This window comes from Oncorhynchus kisutch, linkage group LG19 (genome assembly GCF_002021735.2).
Source record: "Oncorhynchus kisutch isolate 150728-3 linkage group LG19, Okis_V2, whole genome shotgun sequence".
Taxonomy (NCBI): domain Eukaryota; kingdom Metazoa; phylum Chordata; class Actinopteri; order Salmoniformes; family Salmonidae; genus Oncorhynchus; species Oncorhynchus kisutch.
In genome coordinates, this window is record NC_034192.2 from 37,535,010 (window position 1) to 37,549,208 (window position 14,199).

At 44.2% G+C, this 14,199-nt stretch overlaps 1 protein-coding gene across 2 annotated transcripts; it reads right to left on the reverse strand.

Annotated features, from left to right (window-relative positions):
- Window positions 1-827: 827 nt before the first annotated feature.
- On the reverse strand, window positions 828-13,531 carry LOC109880706 (solute carrier family 43 member 3). 2 transcript variants are annotated; one of them, XM_020472899.2, is made up of 13 exons: window positions 13,487-13,531; window positions 12,929-13,168; window positions 12,324-12,453; window positions 10,257-10,303; window positions 10,026-10,102; window positions 9,703-9,795; window positions 9,424-9,563; window positions 7,742-7,857; window positions 7,439-7,582; window positions 6,073-6,180; window positions 4,585-4,771; window positions 4,250-4,373; window positions 828-4,064 (listed from the first exon to the last, which is right to left on the reverse strand). In XM_020472899.2, the coding sequence occupies exons 2-13, from the start codon at window positions 13,113-13,115 to the stop codon at window positions 3,936-3,938; spliced, it is 1,482 nt and encodes a 493-aa protein (XP_020328488.1). In that variant the 5' UTR covers window positions 13,116-13,168; window positions 13,487-13,531; the 3' UTR covers window positions 828-3,935. The 2 variants fall into 2 exon arrangements, with proteins under 2 accessions (XP_020328488.1, XP_020328489.1); XM_020472900.2 differs by having other exon boundaries at window positions 13,483-13,518.
- Window positions 13,532-14,199: the final 668 nt, after the last annotated feature.

Sequence of the window (14,199 nt, forward strand, 5' to 3'; positions counted from 1 at the left end):
GCTGGGTTTCTGTACAGCACTTTGAGATATCAGCTGGTTTAAGAAGGGCTTTATAAATACATTTGATTTGATATACTAAATGGAGTACCTTGGATTTACATAAAGAATGATATGAAATGCTCTGAGACCATGTTGGGTACGCTGAGAAAGTGTAATTGCATTTTTTTACCAGTACCCATTTTACTTGGGGTAGGGGATAGTGTGCATGTGTGTGTGAGTAAGTGAACGAGAGTGGATGAAGTGATGAGTTTTGCGTGAGTTTCTGTTGCCACTGTGTCATATATTGAGTGACAAATGGACAGTGGTGGAAAATGTACCCAATTGTCATACTTGAGTAAAAGTAAAGATACCTTAATAAAAAATGACTGAAGTGAAAGTCAATCAGTAAAATGCAACTTGATTATAAGTCTAGAAGTATTTGGTTTTAAATATACTTAAGTATCAAAAGTGAATGTATAAATCATTTCACATTCTTTATATTAGACATAACAGATGACACAATTGTTTAAAAAAATTAAATGTACGAATGGCCAGGGGCATACTTCAGCACTCAGACATCATTTACAAATGAAGCATTTGTGTTTAGTGAATCCTCCAGATCAGAGGCAGTAGGGATGACCAGGGATGTTCTCTTGATAATTATGTGAATTAGACAATTTTCCTGTCCTGCTATGCATTTAAAATGTAACGAGTACTTTTGGTTGTCAAGGAAAATGAATGGAGTAGAAAGTACATAATTTTCTTTAGGAATTTAGTTGAGTAAAAGTAAAAGTTGCCAAATATAAATAGTAAAGTGAAGTACAGATACCTCAAAATGACTTATGTAGTACTTTAAAGTGTTTTTACTGAAGTACTTTACACCTACTTTAACATTTTTCATTGGCATACAGATTTTTGTACAGTTTTTAAAAATCTTCATGCCTTGTTAGGCATGTATATGGGAGGCTAAGTCAAGTGCAGGAGAGTGGAGTATAATAAACAGGCACACTTTAATACCGGTCAACAAACGACAGCACATAAACATACTAGTGCCAAAAAACACAGTCTAATACTAAAGTGCAGCGCCTGACAAAATGTCCACGTAACAATAAATAATTACACACAAAGACATGGAGGGGAACAGAGGACTAAATACTTGCAGTGTGACTATGGAATGAAAACCAGGTGTGTGTGAAACAAGACAAAACAAATGGAACATGAGAAATGGAGCGGCGATGGCTAGAAAGCCGCTGACGCCGAACAAGGAGAGGAGCTGACTTCGTTGGAAGTCTTGACATGCCTACAGTTTTGTATAATTTATTTTATTAATCATACATACGATGTATGGTGGATTTATTGTTCTCTATGTTGAATCGATACTTTTTAATACAACTCATCATTTTGAATTGTTTGCTTGGTGGCATTGCTTGTTTTGGCCTTTTCACTGGAAATGTGAAAGAAGGACATTCATACATCTTCAGGCTTGATATAGAGGGTTTGAAACTACTGTATGTGTACCTGATATTTTCACTTCGCCTTTAGCACACGGCCGTTCTTGAATTGCGGTGGCATATAGGCATGGCATTTTGGAAATCATTTACATAATTTTAATAGATAAAAAAAAAAATGTCTTCCCATTGTCACCTGTAGGAGTAGTAACACCAATGACACATTTTAGGTAATTGAGGATTAGCTCATTGCGCTCTAGTGACTCATTGTGGCGGGTCGGACGCCTGCAGGCTGACTTCGATTGTCAGTTGAACTGTGTTTCCTCTGACACATTGGTGCGGCTGGCTTCCGGGTTAAGCGGGCGGGTGTTAAGGAGTTCGGTTTGGCGTGTCATGTTTCGGAGGACGCATGACTCGACCTCCGAGCCCGTTGGGGAGTTGCAGCGATGAGACAAGATCGTAATTGGATATGACAGAATTGGGGAGAACAAAGGGGGTACAATTTTGTTATATATATATTATAATAATTTACCGAAGTTATATGATTAAACATGTGGCTCACAATGTTTACTTTCTAGCATCCAAAATATTAGATATACATCTATAATTCCCCAAAACATCTCACCACAACTCTAATGGGTCACTATGAGGACAAGCCAATTTGCTTAACCTAAGTACTTTAAACAATGCCTAAACATAAAGTTTTTCAGTTTAAAGAACATGCATTGTTTTATCATCGATAAACAGTTCACTATAAACAAAAACAAGTATGATGTGTACTTATTTGTCATTTTAAAGTGTTTTACATAGTTGCTAAGGTAATTTAAAGAAAAAAATATATATATATACCTACCTAATGCTATAGTCCCTGCATGTCCTGCATTGAAATAATCCCTTCACGATTAATACAGTACATTCTCAATACAAATGTAATAGTCTCTTCAATGTTATTGACTTCCATGTATAAGACATAAGTGGTCTATCTCTGCTATCGAAACCAGACATTCAGGTTTATTCAGTGGGGGGGATGATCGTGCTGTGCAATACTGTTTGCTGATAGAAAATCAGCCGTGATTACCACATCCTGTTCTACTATAAATAAACCCTATAAAGGTTCTCGCTGTTATGAAATAAGTTGATATAATACTTTTAAAAACTTTACAAAGCCCATCATCATGACACGGTTTGTTCAGAGGAGGGAAGTAAATGCCAACAGGAAACAAGCTGTTTTCCCCAGTTTAGGTCAGTAGCTGGCAGACCTGCACTGCCTTTCCTGACAAAAGGGTCTCTCAAACTCCTGAAGGAATTTAAAATTTGAGACACTGGGGACCCAGCGTGGAAACTGTGGTCAGTTCAGTTGAGTTATGTAAAAAGCCAGACAGTTGTGTATGACAGGATGAGAAAAGATCAACAACATTATCTGATCATCTTCTTGCTCCTGACCTTCTCACATTGCTGAGCAGTTTCTTAGATCTGTAAATCCCTTACAATTCCTATACCTCAAACTGATTATCACATCAATTAATCCTTATTCTAACAGGAGTAGTAAACACTAGATTTGTTTATATGTGTTGTTGTCCTTTGGGCAGCAGTGTCAAAGTGCACAGTTAATACTGCTTAAAGTGGAATAAAAGGAGGCAGACTAGCTAGCTAGAATGCACCAGATCAAATACATTTTCAACTACAATACATACAATAGTAGCCTATGGGCTTCAGCTGTAGCCAATACCAACCAATGGGGCAGTCAATGCAGGGCTGAAAAATAACATTAGCACTTAGGAGGAGTCTGTAAACAGTTTTTGGTTCCCACTCTGACAGAATTGGCTAAAATCCTGATATAAGACATGTATAAAAGTTAAAAGTTAAAGCTTGGTCGCAAATGGGTCTCCCAAATGGACAATGACCCCAAGCATACTTCCAAAGTTGTGGCAAAATGGCTTAAGGACAACAAAGTCAAGGTACTGGACTGGCCATCACAAAGCCCTGACCTCAACCCTTTTGAACATTTTTGGGTAGAACTGAAAAAGCGTGTGCGAGCAAGGACGCCTACAAACCTGACTCAGTTACACCAGCTCTGTCAGGAGGAATGGGCCAGAATTCACCCAACTTATTGTGGGAAGCTTGTGGAAGGCTACCTGAAACGTTTGACCCAAGTTAAACCATTTAAAGGCAATGGTACCAAATACTAATTGAGTGTATGTCAACTTCTGACCTACTGGGAATGTGGTGAAAGAAATAAAAGCTGAAATAAATCATTCTCTCTACTATTATTCTAACATTTCACATTCTTCAAATAAAGTTATGATCCTAACTGACCTAAGACAGGGAATCTTTACTATGATTAAATGTCAGGAATTGTGAAAAACTGAGTTTAAATGTATTTGGCTAAGGTGTATGTAAACTTCCGACTTCAACTGTATATAATATACAAACTGGAGAAGAAACAGAGGAGCGAGGGTTGAAATGGCCTTTTTAAAGTGTGTGTTTGTTTCCCTTTTTAGAGCTGGTCTAGGAGGAGGGGGAGGGGAGAGTGTCCTTGGGTTTACCCCTCTGGGCTGCCAGGCCACAACAGTGCAGATAGACACAGACAGGATGAATGAAAGCCAGTAGGCTAAGTAACGTCAGGGCTATGTTCACCTGTAGAGGAAAGAGAAAAAAGAGAGGGAGTGATGAGGGGGAAGGGAGGGGGAAGGGAGATGGGATCACCACTCTGCAATAAGTCGACATCAGAACATAATGGTAAAGGTTAAAGCCTGCTGCAAAGCTCTCCCAAAGGTAAAGGTAGTCTATCTGGTCATTCTGATAACAGTAACTCCACTCACGTATAGTGGGTCTCCTCCCAGCACTCCTTTGACCAGGGTGAAGCAGGGGTACTGCAGCAGAGCCACCACTGCAGACAGAGCCATGAGCATACCGTACAGCTTCCCAAAATGACACGGAGGAAAACTACACAGAGGGAGGGAGGCAAGGGAGATAATTTAATTCATTTGTTACTACTGTACAAGAGTATGACACTAAGAATGTGTGAGCGTCTATCTGTATTCCCCTTATCCTGTTGCATAATGTTTGTTCTTGTGTGTGTGTGTGTGTGTGTGTGTGTGTGTGTGTGTGTGTGTGTGTGTGTGTGTGTGTGTGTGTGTGTGTGTGTGTGACTCACGCAATGCTGATGAAGGCTGCATTGCCTCCATAGAGGAAGGATCGGTTGAGGACTTGCAGGATGAAGGTGAGGTACTGGAGGGGGAGGAAGGGAGTGGAGGCACAAATGGAGAACAGGACACACTGCAGCGCCGTCAGGGTCAGGGAGAGCACTGATGCACGCAGGTCTGCCTCCTTCTCACTCATTCCTGCACACACACACAACACACATACACCAAAACATACAGTATGCCCACACACATATACACACACAAACACACAGATAAGATTAGTGTTGTGTGTACAAACCCATGCATATTTTACACCCTTCCCCGCCCCCTTCACAGTTAGGTATCAGGGTCAGAAAATCAGGCAGTTCTCAGGGATCTGGTGTTGAAGTTAGTTTAGAGTATGATTTCACTTACGAGTTTTCACAAAAATACCATCTTGTACACATATTTCAGTAGTGTGAAGATGTTAATCTCGATTTAATTCTGTCTTCTCCATTTCTACACCACCTCCTTAAGTAGCATATGACAACACCACTTCAGTCACCCCTTTCCAAGCAGTAATGTACTGAAGGTCAGAGGCTCTTCAGCCCACAGGTTCCTCCAGTAAAACTCTTAATAGCAGAGCAATTTATTTGAAAACAGCTGTAATGTATAGACATCCTTATATTTGAGACTTGTTTTATTGAGTTTTAACTGAAATTGCAGTTATTCAGTTACATTCTGAAATTGTTGGCATAGCAAAAAAAAATGACCTGTGAAAGAACGTTCTTTGTGTGTTTGGTTTGGAGTGTGAGTGATAAAATAATGTATATGTTGAAAGATAATGATAAAATAATTCCACTCTGAAACCTTATAACTGTATGAAATTGATTAGAATCATAAAATTATAATCTGATGATGTGTGTAGTTTTAGTCAGAATTAGGTTAAACAATGTATTTGTATAGTGGAAAAACACAGACTGTCTGAGCAAGAAGTAGCTTAGGATTTGACCTTGTATGTGTGCCAAAGAAAAGAACCTGAGAACAGTTCAACTTTGTTTGGACCGACCTGGCTAGGCCTCTGAGGAATTTATGATGGCATAGGGAGTACCTCTCAAGGTTTCCCTAATCTCGGGGGAATGGAACTGTCGGCTGGGTAGTGATACACAGTGGTGAGAACTATGGAGAAGGATACAACTCACCTACTGTTCGTGTGTATGTATGTGCGTAGGATATCTACTGTTTGTGTGTGAAGGTATGTGTGTAAGGAGCCAGTATAAAATGCATGTTTTTGTACAACGGACTAGGACGTCCTTGTGAATAAACATTTAGACTATTGTTAGCTGAGAAATCTGTCTGTTTCATTTAAACCAGAATCTTACAAACTCTGGGTTGCAGACTGAGTAGAATAATTGAAGTTTATGAACATTGATAACAAAATTCTCATAACATTGAGTGTGTGAGGTTTCACATGTGTGTTGTAGAGAATTTGTGTTAGTGGCTGTAGGTGAAGATTTTACCTGGGGCCCTGGGCTTGCCCTTGTGTCGGTCCATGATGAGGCCGTTCCAGGGGGCACACAGCACCCCACAAAGCTGTGTCACAGCAAAAGCATTGGTGTATGTGCTCACTGCAGGGAAAAACAGAGCGGAATAAGTTTGTGCTTAGAAAGAGAGAAGAGTTACACTTTAAACAACTTTTGTTTGTAAGTCTACTTTATTAAACATCAGTAAGATATTTATAAACGATTAAGACAGTAATACACTCCATGGCCAAAAGTATATTTCACTCCAAAATCGTGGGCATTAATATAGAGTTGGTCCCCCCTTTGCTGCTATAACAACCTCCACTCTTTTGGGAAGGCTTCCCACTAGATGTTGGATCGTTGCTGCAGGGAGTTGCTTCCATTCAGCCACAAGAGCATTAGTGAGGTTGGGCACTGATGTTGGGCGATTAGGCCTGGTGATCCAATTCATCCCAAAGGTGTTCGATGGGGTTGAGGTCAGGGCTCTGTGCAGGCTAGTCAAGTTCTTCCACACCGATCTCGACAAACCATTTCTGTATTGACCTCACTTTGTGCACGGGGGCAATGTCATAGTGAAGCAGGAAAGGGCCTTTCACAAACTGTTGCCACAAAGTTGGAAGCACAGAATCATCTAGAATGTTATTGTATGCTGTAGCGTTAAGATTTCACTTCACAAAATCTAAGGGGCCTAGCCCGAACAATGAAAAACAGCCCCGGATCATTATTCCTCCTTCACCAAACTTTACAGTTGGCACTATGCATGGGGGCAGGCAGCGTTCTCCTGGCATCCGCCAAACCCAGATTTGTCCATCGGACTGCCAGATGGTGAAGGAAACTAATTTCATGGAGTCTCATTTCTTGAAGCACGAGATGAACCGTTCTTGCGCTGACGTTGCTTCAAGAGGCAGCTTGGAACTCGGTAGCGAGTGTTGCAACCGAGAACAGACCATTTCTACGCACTTCACGCTTCAGCACTCGGCGGTCCCATTCTGTGAGTTTGTGTGGCCTACCACTTCACAGCTGAGCCGTTGTTACTCCTAGATGTTTCCACTACACAATAACAGCACGTACAGTTGACCGGTGCAGCTCTAGCAGGAATTTGAAGAACTGACTTGTTGGAAAGGTGCCATCATATGACGGTGCCACGTTGAAAGTCACTGAGCTCTTCAGTGCGGTCCATTCTATGACCAATGCTCGTCTATGGATATTCCATGGCTGTGTGCTCGGTTTTATACACCTGTCAGCAACGGGTGTGGCTGAAATAGCCGGAGCCACTAATTTGAAGGGGAGTCCACATAGTTTTTGCATATGTATAATATCTGACAATAGACATTTATAAGTGAGTGTGTATGTGTGTGTGTACCCAGAGAGGGTTCTCCCTGGGTCAGTCTCTGCAGCATGGGGTTGAGGGTGCCGATGAACAGGTAGTGTCTCAGCTGCATGACAGAAAGCCACACCAGGTGCCAGAGGAAGAACTTGGACAGGAAACACTCCCAGAAAGTAGCCACTGAGAGGGGTTGGGGAGGAGGGTAAGAGGTCAAATCAGTCACAAATACACACAGATTACATAATTGCAGTTAACAAGGTCTGTATGGTCAACCAATCATGAATATATGGGACAAGGGAACGAGAAGGGCTGATATCAACTTAACCTAAATCTACACACCTTTCTCTGCGCTCTCCTTGCTAAAAGGCGTTTCCTCCGTGACATCTTCACTCTGCACGCTGGCAATTGCTGCTGTCTGCTCCGGGCTAAAAGTCTTGGTCTGGCCACAGTTTATTCTGTCACAGGAAGTAATAGCAACACTGGTTAGAGTCACACAGAGAACAGACAGACTGGACCCACAGGGGGTGTGCTGGGGTCTCTAGTTTGTTAGAGCTTCTGCTAGAGCAACAAACAGTCAGCATACATGTATTCCCTTCTTTCCCTGGGTCAATTTTCTGGCCAACTCCTGTTCTTTCACCTAGGTGTAGCCCTCAGGGAGGGGTAGGGGATGTGTACTTTCCCCTAGGTGTATCCCTCAGGGAGGGGGTAGGGGATGTGTTCTTACCCGTAGGTGTATCCCTCAGGGAGGGGTAGGGGATGTGTTCTTACCCATAGGTGTAGCCCTCAGGGAGGGGTAGGGGATGTGTTCTTACCCGTAGGTGTATCCCTCAGGGAGGGGGTAGGGGATGTGTTCTTACCCGTAGGTGTATCCCTCAGGGAGGGGTAGGGGATGTGTTCTTACCCATAGGTGTAGCCCTCAGGGAGGGGTAGGGGATGTGTACTTTCCCCTAGGTGTATCCCTCAGGGAGGGGGTAGGGGATGTGTTCTTACCCGTAGGTGTAGCCCTCAGGGAGGGGGTAGGGGATGTGTTCTTACCCCTATGTGTTGTCCTCAGGGAGGGGGTAGGGGATGTGTTCTTACCTGTAGGTGTAGCCCTCAGGGAGGGGGTAGGGGATGTGTTCTTACCCCTAGGTGTAGCCCTCAGGGAGGGGGTAGGGGATGTGTTCTTACCCGTAGGTGTAGCTCTCAGGGAGGGGGTATGGGATGTGTTCTTACCCATAGGTGTTTCCCTCAGGGAGGGGTAGGGGATGTGTTCTTACCCGTAGGTGTATCCCTCAGGGAGGGGGTAGGGGATGTGTTCTTACCCATAGGTGTATCCCTCAGGGAGGGGTAGGGGATGTGTTCTTTCACCTAGGTGTATCCCTCAGGGAGTGGGTAGGGGATGTGTTCTTACCCCTAGGTGTGTCCCTCAGGGAGTGGGTAGGGGATGTGTTCTTACCCCTAGGTGTAGCCCTCAGGGAGGGGGTAGGGGATGTGTTCTTACCTGTAGGTGTAGCCCTCAGGGAGGGGGTAGGGGATGTGTTCTTACCCCTAGGTGTAGCCCTCAGGGAGGGGGTATGGGATGTGTTCTTACCCATAGGTGTTTCCCTCAGGGAGGGGTAGGGGATGTGTTCTAACCCGTAGGTGTAGCCCTCAGGGAGGGGGTAGGGGATGTGTTCTTACCCGTAGGTGTAGCCCTCAGGGAGGGGGTAGGGGATGTGTTCTTACCTGTAGGTGTAGCCCTCAGGGAGGGGGTAGGGGATGTGTTCTTACCCCTAGGTGTAGCCCTCAGGGAGGGGGTAGGGGATGTGTTCTTACCCGTAGGTGTAGCTCTCAGGGAGGGGGTATGGGATGTGTTCTTACCCATAGGTGTTTCCCTCAGGGAGGGGTAGGGGATGTGTTCTTACCCGTAGGTGTATCCCTCAGGGAGGGAGTAGGGGATGTGTTCTTACCCATAGGTGTATCCCTCAGGGATGGGGTAGGGGATGTGTTCTTACCCATAGGTGTAGCCCTCAGGGAGGGGGTAGGGGATGTGTTCTTACCCATAGGTGTAGCCCTCAGGGAGGGGGTAGGGGATGTGTGTTCTGGGTAGCAGGAGGAAGGTCCTGACCAGGTGGATGATGCCACACGCAGCCAGGAAGAGGAAAGAGGCACGCAGAGAGATCCCAGCCTCAAATAGCAGCTAGAGCAGAAGAGAGGCAGGAGGCATGCCATCATTATCACCATCATCATCATCATCATCATCATCACCACCACCATCATCATAATCATTACCTCATTGACAGCTATCAATTTATAATCGCTGTGTGTGTGTGTTTTACCTTGATGATGAGAAAGAGTGCGGAGGAGGAGTCGAAGGCACCATTGTAGAGGGTGATGATGGTGGAGCGAGCGGAACCAAACAGGTTGCCTATCTACAGGAGTAATAGAGAGGTGAAGCGTATTTCATGAGTACATACCACAGACTGACAAAACCCCAAGTCAAACAGAAGCAAAAGCATGGCCCAAGGCAAGGCTTTGCTATATCATGAGTGTGTTCCCAGTCATGGTCCTCTTTAATTACTGAGAGAGCTCCTCTGCCCTGAGGACTGCTGTGTACATGACTGATGTTTATTCGGGAGGGAATGAATAGGAGAGAACAGACCTGCATGTTGGTGACCAGAAACATGATGCCTCCCACAGAAATGCAGGACAGCGCCGGGAAGAGGAGAAAGGACAGAGCTGAGAGAAGAAAAAAAGAACAGACTTAGTTCTCTTGAAATCTTGCGAACTGCTGACAAAAGGGTAACAAACTGTTGATAAAAATGTATCAAACGCTTTGGGGTTTGGGTAAGCTGTGCCATAAAGCATGTTTTTGAAAAGTCAATGATTTTACCTGAACTTGAGAAGGCCACAAACAAGGCACCAGAGGTGTACATTGATCTGGAGAAGACACACACATACACACTTGCTGACAATCAGAAACACAATGTCACAATGAGACCAGTGGGTAATGTTAAAAAAGATTCAGTTTAACTTCTCGTATTCTTGCCCTCTGGTTGTTCCTCCCACTATCCTAGCCCTGTTTTAAGAGCCTTAGCCCACATCGGCTGTGTTTTCCTGGTCCTCGCGACGAGGTCTAGATCACACCTCAACCTCTTTTATTTGTATTATTCCACCTTTATTTAACCAGGTAGCCCAGTTGAGAACAAGTTCTCATTTACAACTGTGACCTGGCCAAGATAAAGCAAAGCAGTGTGACAAAAACAACAACAACACAGAGTTACACATAAACCTCCCTCTCTAGTCTCTATCCTCTCTCTATTTGCATTCCTTCTCTCTTCAATTCCCCTCCACCTAGAGTGAAAACATGTGGATTTGCTTCTGATTGGCTTAGGAGGCGATGTATGGGGAGTTTGTTGATGCAGATTTGGAATCTTGGGCTATGGAAGTTTTTTTCAGTAACTGGGTCTGTGCCACATTAACCCTAGTTGGCCCAGCCTAACCCCATCAACCCCAGGCTCAACCACACCCCGAACACTCACACTCAACAACATAACCCCCAGCCCTTAACTATATCTGTAAATGTCTCCCACCCTGTCCAACTTCATTCTTCTTTCTCATTCCCTCTCTGCTTGGCATGACCACTCCCCCTCCATTCCTTACCTCTGGCAGTGCTCGCCCTCTGGCGCTGTCTTGCACCGTCTCTTGAATAACTAGGCACTGAGTCCAATCTACTCCAACAGGAAACTAGAAGCCCAGACAACTCAAACCTTCCCCAGCACTTTCCCTTGGCCTATCCTTGGTCTCTCTCTCTCTCACACACACACACACACACACACACACACACACACACACACACACACACACACACACACACACACACACACACACACACACACACACACACACACACACACACACACACACACACACACACACACACACACACACACAAACACAAACAATTCCCCTCTCCCTTGCTTCTCCCAGAGCTTTCTCCACATCTGTTATTGTGAACAGACATGGGAACCCCTCCAAAAGGAAATACCAGGATGTGACAGCCAGAAAAATAGTGACTTAGCACTAAAGGGTACACATCCTCATGCTTTCCACCATCACTTACATACCACAAACAGAGAGACAGATGGGCAGGGACAGAGTGAAACTGTTGGAGAGAGTGGTAAAGAGAGAGACTGAAAGAGGTTCTCTGTTATGGCTGAGGCAATGGCAGACTGTGTTTAGTTTAGTATTATAAACTGAGTAGTTTGGGTCCTGGATGCTTATTGGCTGAAATATCAGACAATATACCACAGGTATGACAGAAAATTACTGCTCTAATTACGTTCGTAACCAGTTTATAATAGCAATAAGGCACCTGGGTGGTTTGTATGATCAATATACCACGGCTAATGGCTGTATCCAGGCACTCCCCGTTGCGTCGTGCATAAGAACAACCCTTAGCTGTGATATATTGGTTATAAAACCCCCCCCCCCAGGCCTTATTGCCAGCTGTCTGGCTGCTTCATAGCACTGTGCTTTTTGAAGGTCTCTCAGTCTAACAGCCATAAAATGAGCCGTTAGTGCAGCATCGACCAGAGACAACGAAATCTCAACTCCCATGAGATTAGGTATGTATTAAAGCCTCATTAACTCTGAACAGATTCTTAAACGTTTAACAAGACTCTATAATATACTGTCTTCACGTAAGGCCAAACCATTGTGGGTAACTCAAGACTAAGACTAAGACTAATCAATGGTTGATGTCAATGGGAGATTTGCGGGAAAGGTCAAGATACAGTCACAAGATAAGATAAGACAAGGCTCATATAGTTGTGCTCAGTATCTTGTTTTAGTGACACTACTGCATTAGGTTGTTTACATTATGGATATGGTTGAATATAGGTTACCAACCCTGTGCCGCTTAATGATGCGTTATAACATGTTTACAAAAAAGACTCACATTCCCAGCAGCCTGGCCACCATAGTGCCAAAACGGTCGAACAGGAAGCCATTGGGCAGCAGCAAGAAGTTGTTCATGAAGGAAGCGATGGTGAAGACGAGGGAGAACTGTTCATCCTGAGCACTGCAGTCTGACACACACACACACGCGCGCGCGCGCACGCAGGCAGGCAGGCACACACACACACACACACACACGCGCGCACGCATGCACGCACACACACACACACACACACAGGCAGAGTGCTGTCAGTATGGGCAGGTGTGTGTGTGTGCAAGAGTGTTTGTGTGTGTGTGTGTGTGTGCATGAGTGTGTGTGTGTGTGTGTGTGTGTGTGCGTGCGTGCGTGCATGAGTGTGTGTGTGTGTGTGTGTGTGTGTGTGTGTGTGTGTGTGTGTGTGTGTGTGTGTGTGTGTGTGTGTGTGTGTGTGCATGAGTGTGTGTGTGCATGAGTGTGTGTGTGTGTGTGTGCATGAGTGTGCCCAGGCCTCTGAATGACCTTTAACATATTTATTTGTATTGTAAGATATACTGTGAATCCAAACAAATGATACATTATGTGAGAATGTGTTTGAAACGGGATGGTGAGGTGTCTCAGTCACTGACCTAGGAATTGTGTTCCATTGACCCCGGTAGTGTTGACACACAGGTAGCTGAAGTAGCCTTCCGTCTTCAGGACGAACACCAGGGAGGCCCAGCCAAAAACGGCCCCCGCAAAACACAGGCACTCCAGCAGTCCTGTGACCAGGGTCATCCACCGCCGCACCACCGCCTCACCCTCACAACCCAGCATGGTCTTGTCCCGCACTTTCACTCTTTTTAGGTTCCCTGGTGGAGTCACTTCACCTAAGAGAGAAAACAAGAAAAAGAGAAAATCAGAAAACAAAACCCAACAAAGATTTTTAAAAGCCCATCTCTTCTCTGAAAGTGATTTCAAATCTCAAGACTCTCTTGAATGCCCTCTTGAATAGCATATACCCTAAAATAAGGCTTTTCTGTGTCATTTTGATCGACTGGCCATTGCATTTTGCAGCAGTCGCATTGAAGGCAAACATACATATCTAACATTCCAAACATATTGCCAAAGAAACTAGATGTAATAAAAAAGAGACAACTGCCCTGTCGCAACATTCAGTTTTGTGGACAAATGAACCACTTACTCACAGTTCAGAAGAAGCTCTCCAGCTATTCTTAGAAAACGACTCCCCTCTCTTCCCTCAACTCTCTTTTATAGTTTATATAGCCTTCCTTCCACCCAGTCTCCCCTCCCCTTCATTTAACCCCTCCTCTCCCCTAAATCCCTCTCTCTCTCACCAAATGAAGTCCTATTTTCAGGGTTTTGTCTGATGGCAAACACATGAATGTGAAGGAAAAGATACAACGAAAGAAAGCCAATACACACCATGGAAGCAAATTAAATGACATACGGGAGAGATACTTCCAATATTGCCCATCTGTAAAAAGGACTGTTCATTTGTTTGTACTCTTTTGCTTGTCTAAACTGTTGCTATTTACATTGCTAGTAAATGACCAGTGTCTTTCAATGCGTATCAAGGGCATTAGCACTTAGCCCTTAACATTCATGTGGTCCCTCTCTCACTCATTCACTCCCTACTAGTAAAGTGAAAAGGGCTGGTAGACTCAATGGGTGATGCAAGTAAACTATGAATAACGACCACAAGGTCTGATAATGTCATAATTCAGTTTTTACACCTCGGATCACAAGACCCTCTTTGCCAGAACACAGCGTAACTTCCTCAAATCCATGACCGCATACGTCAAAAGAGACAGAGAGAGAGAAAGAGAGAAATAGAGACAGAGAGAGATATAGAAATATAGACACAGCAACAGAGAGAGAGAGAGATAGTGGATGATTA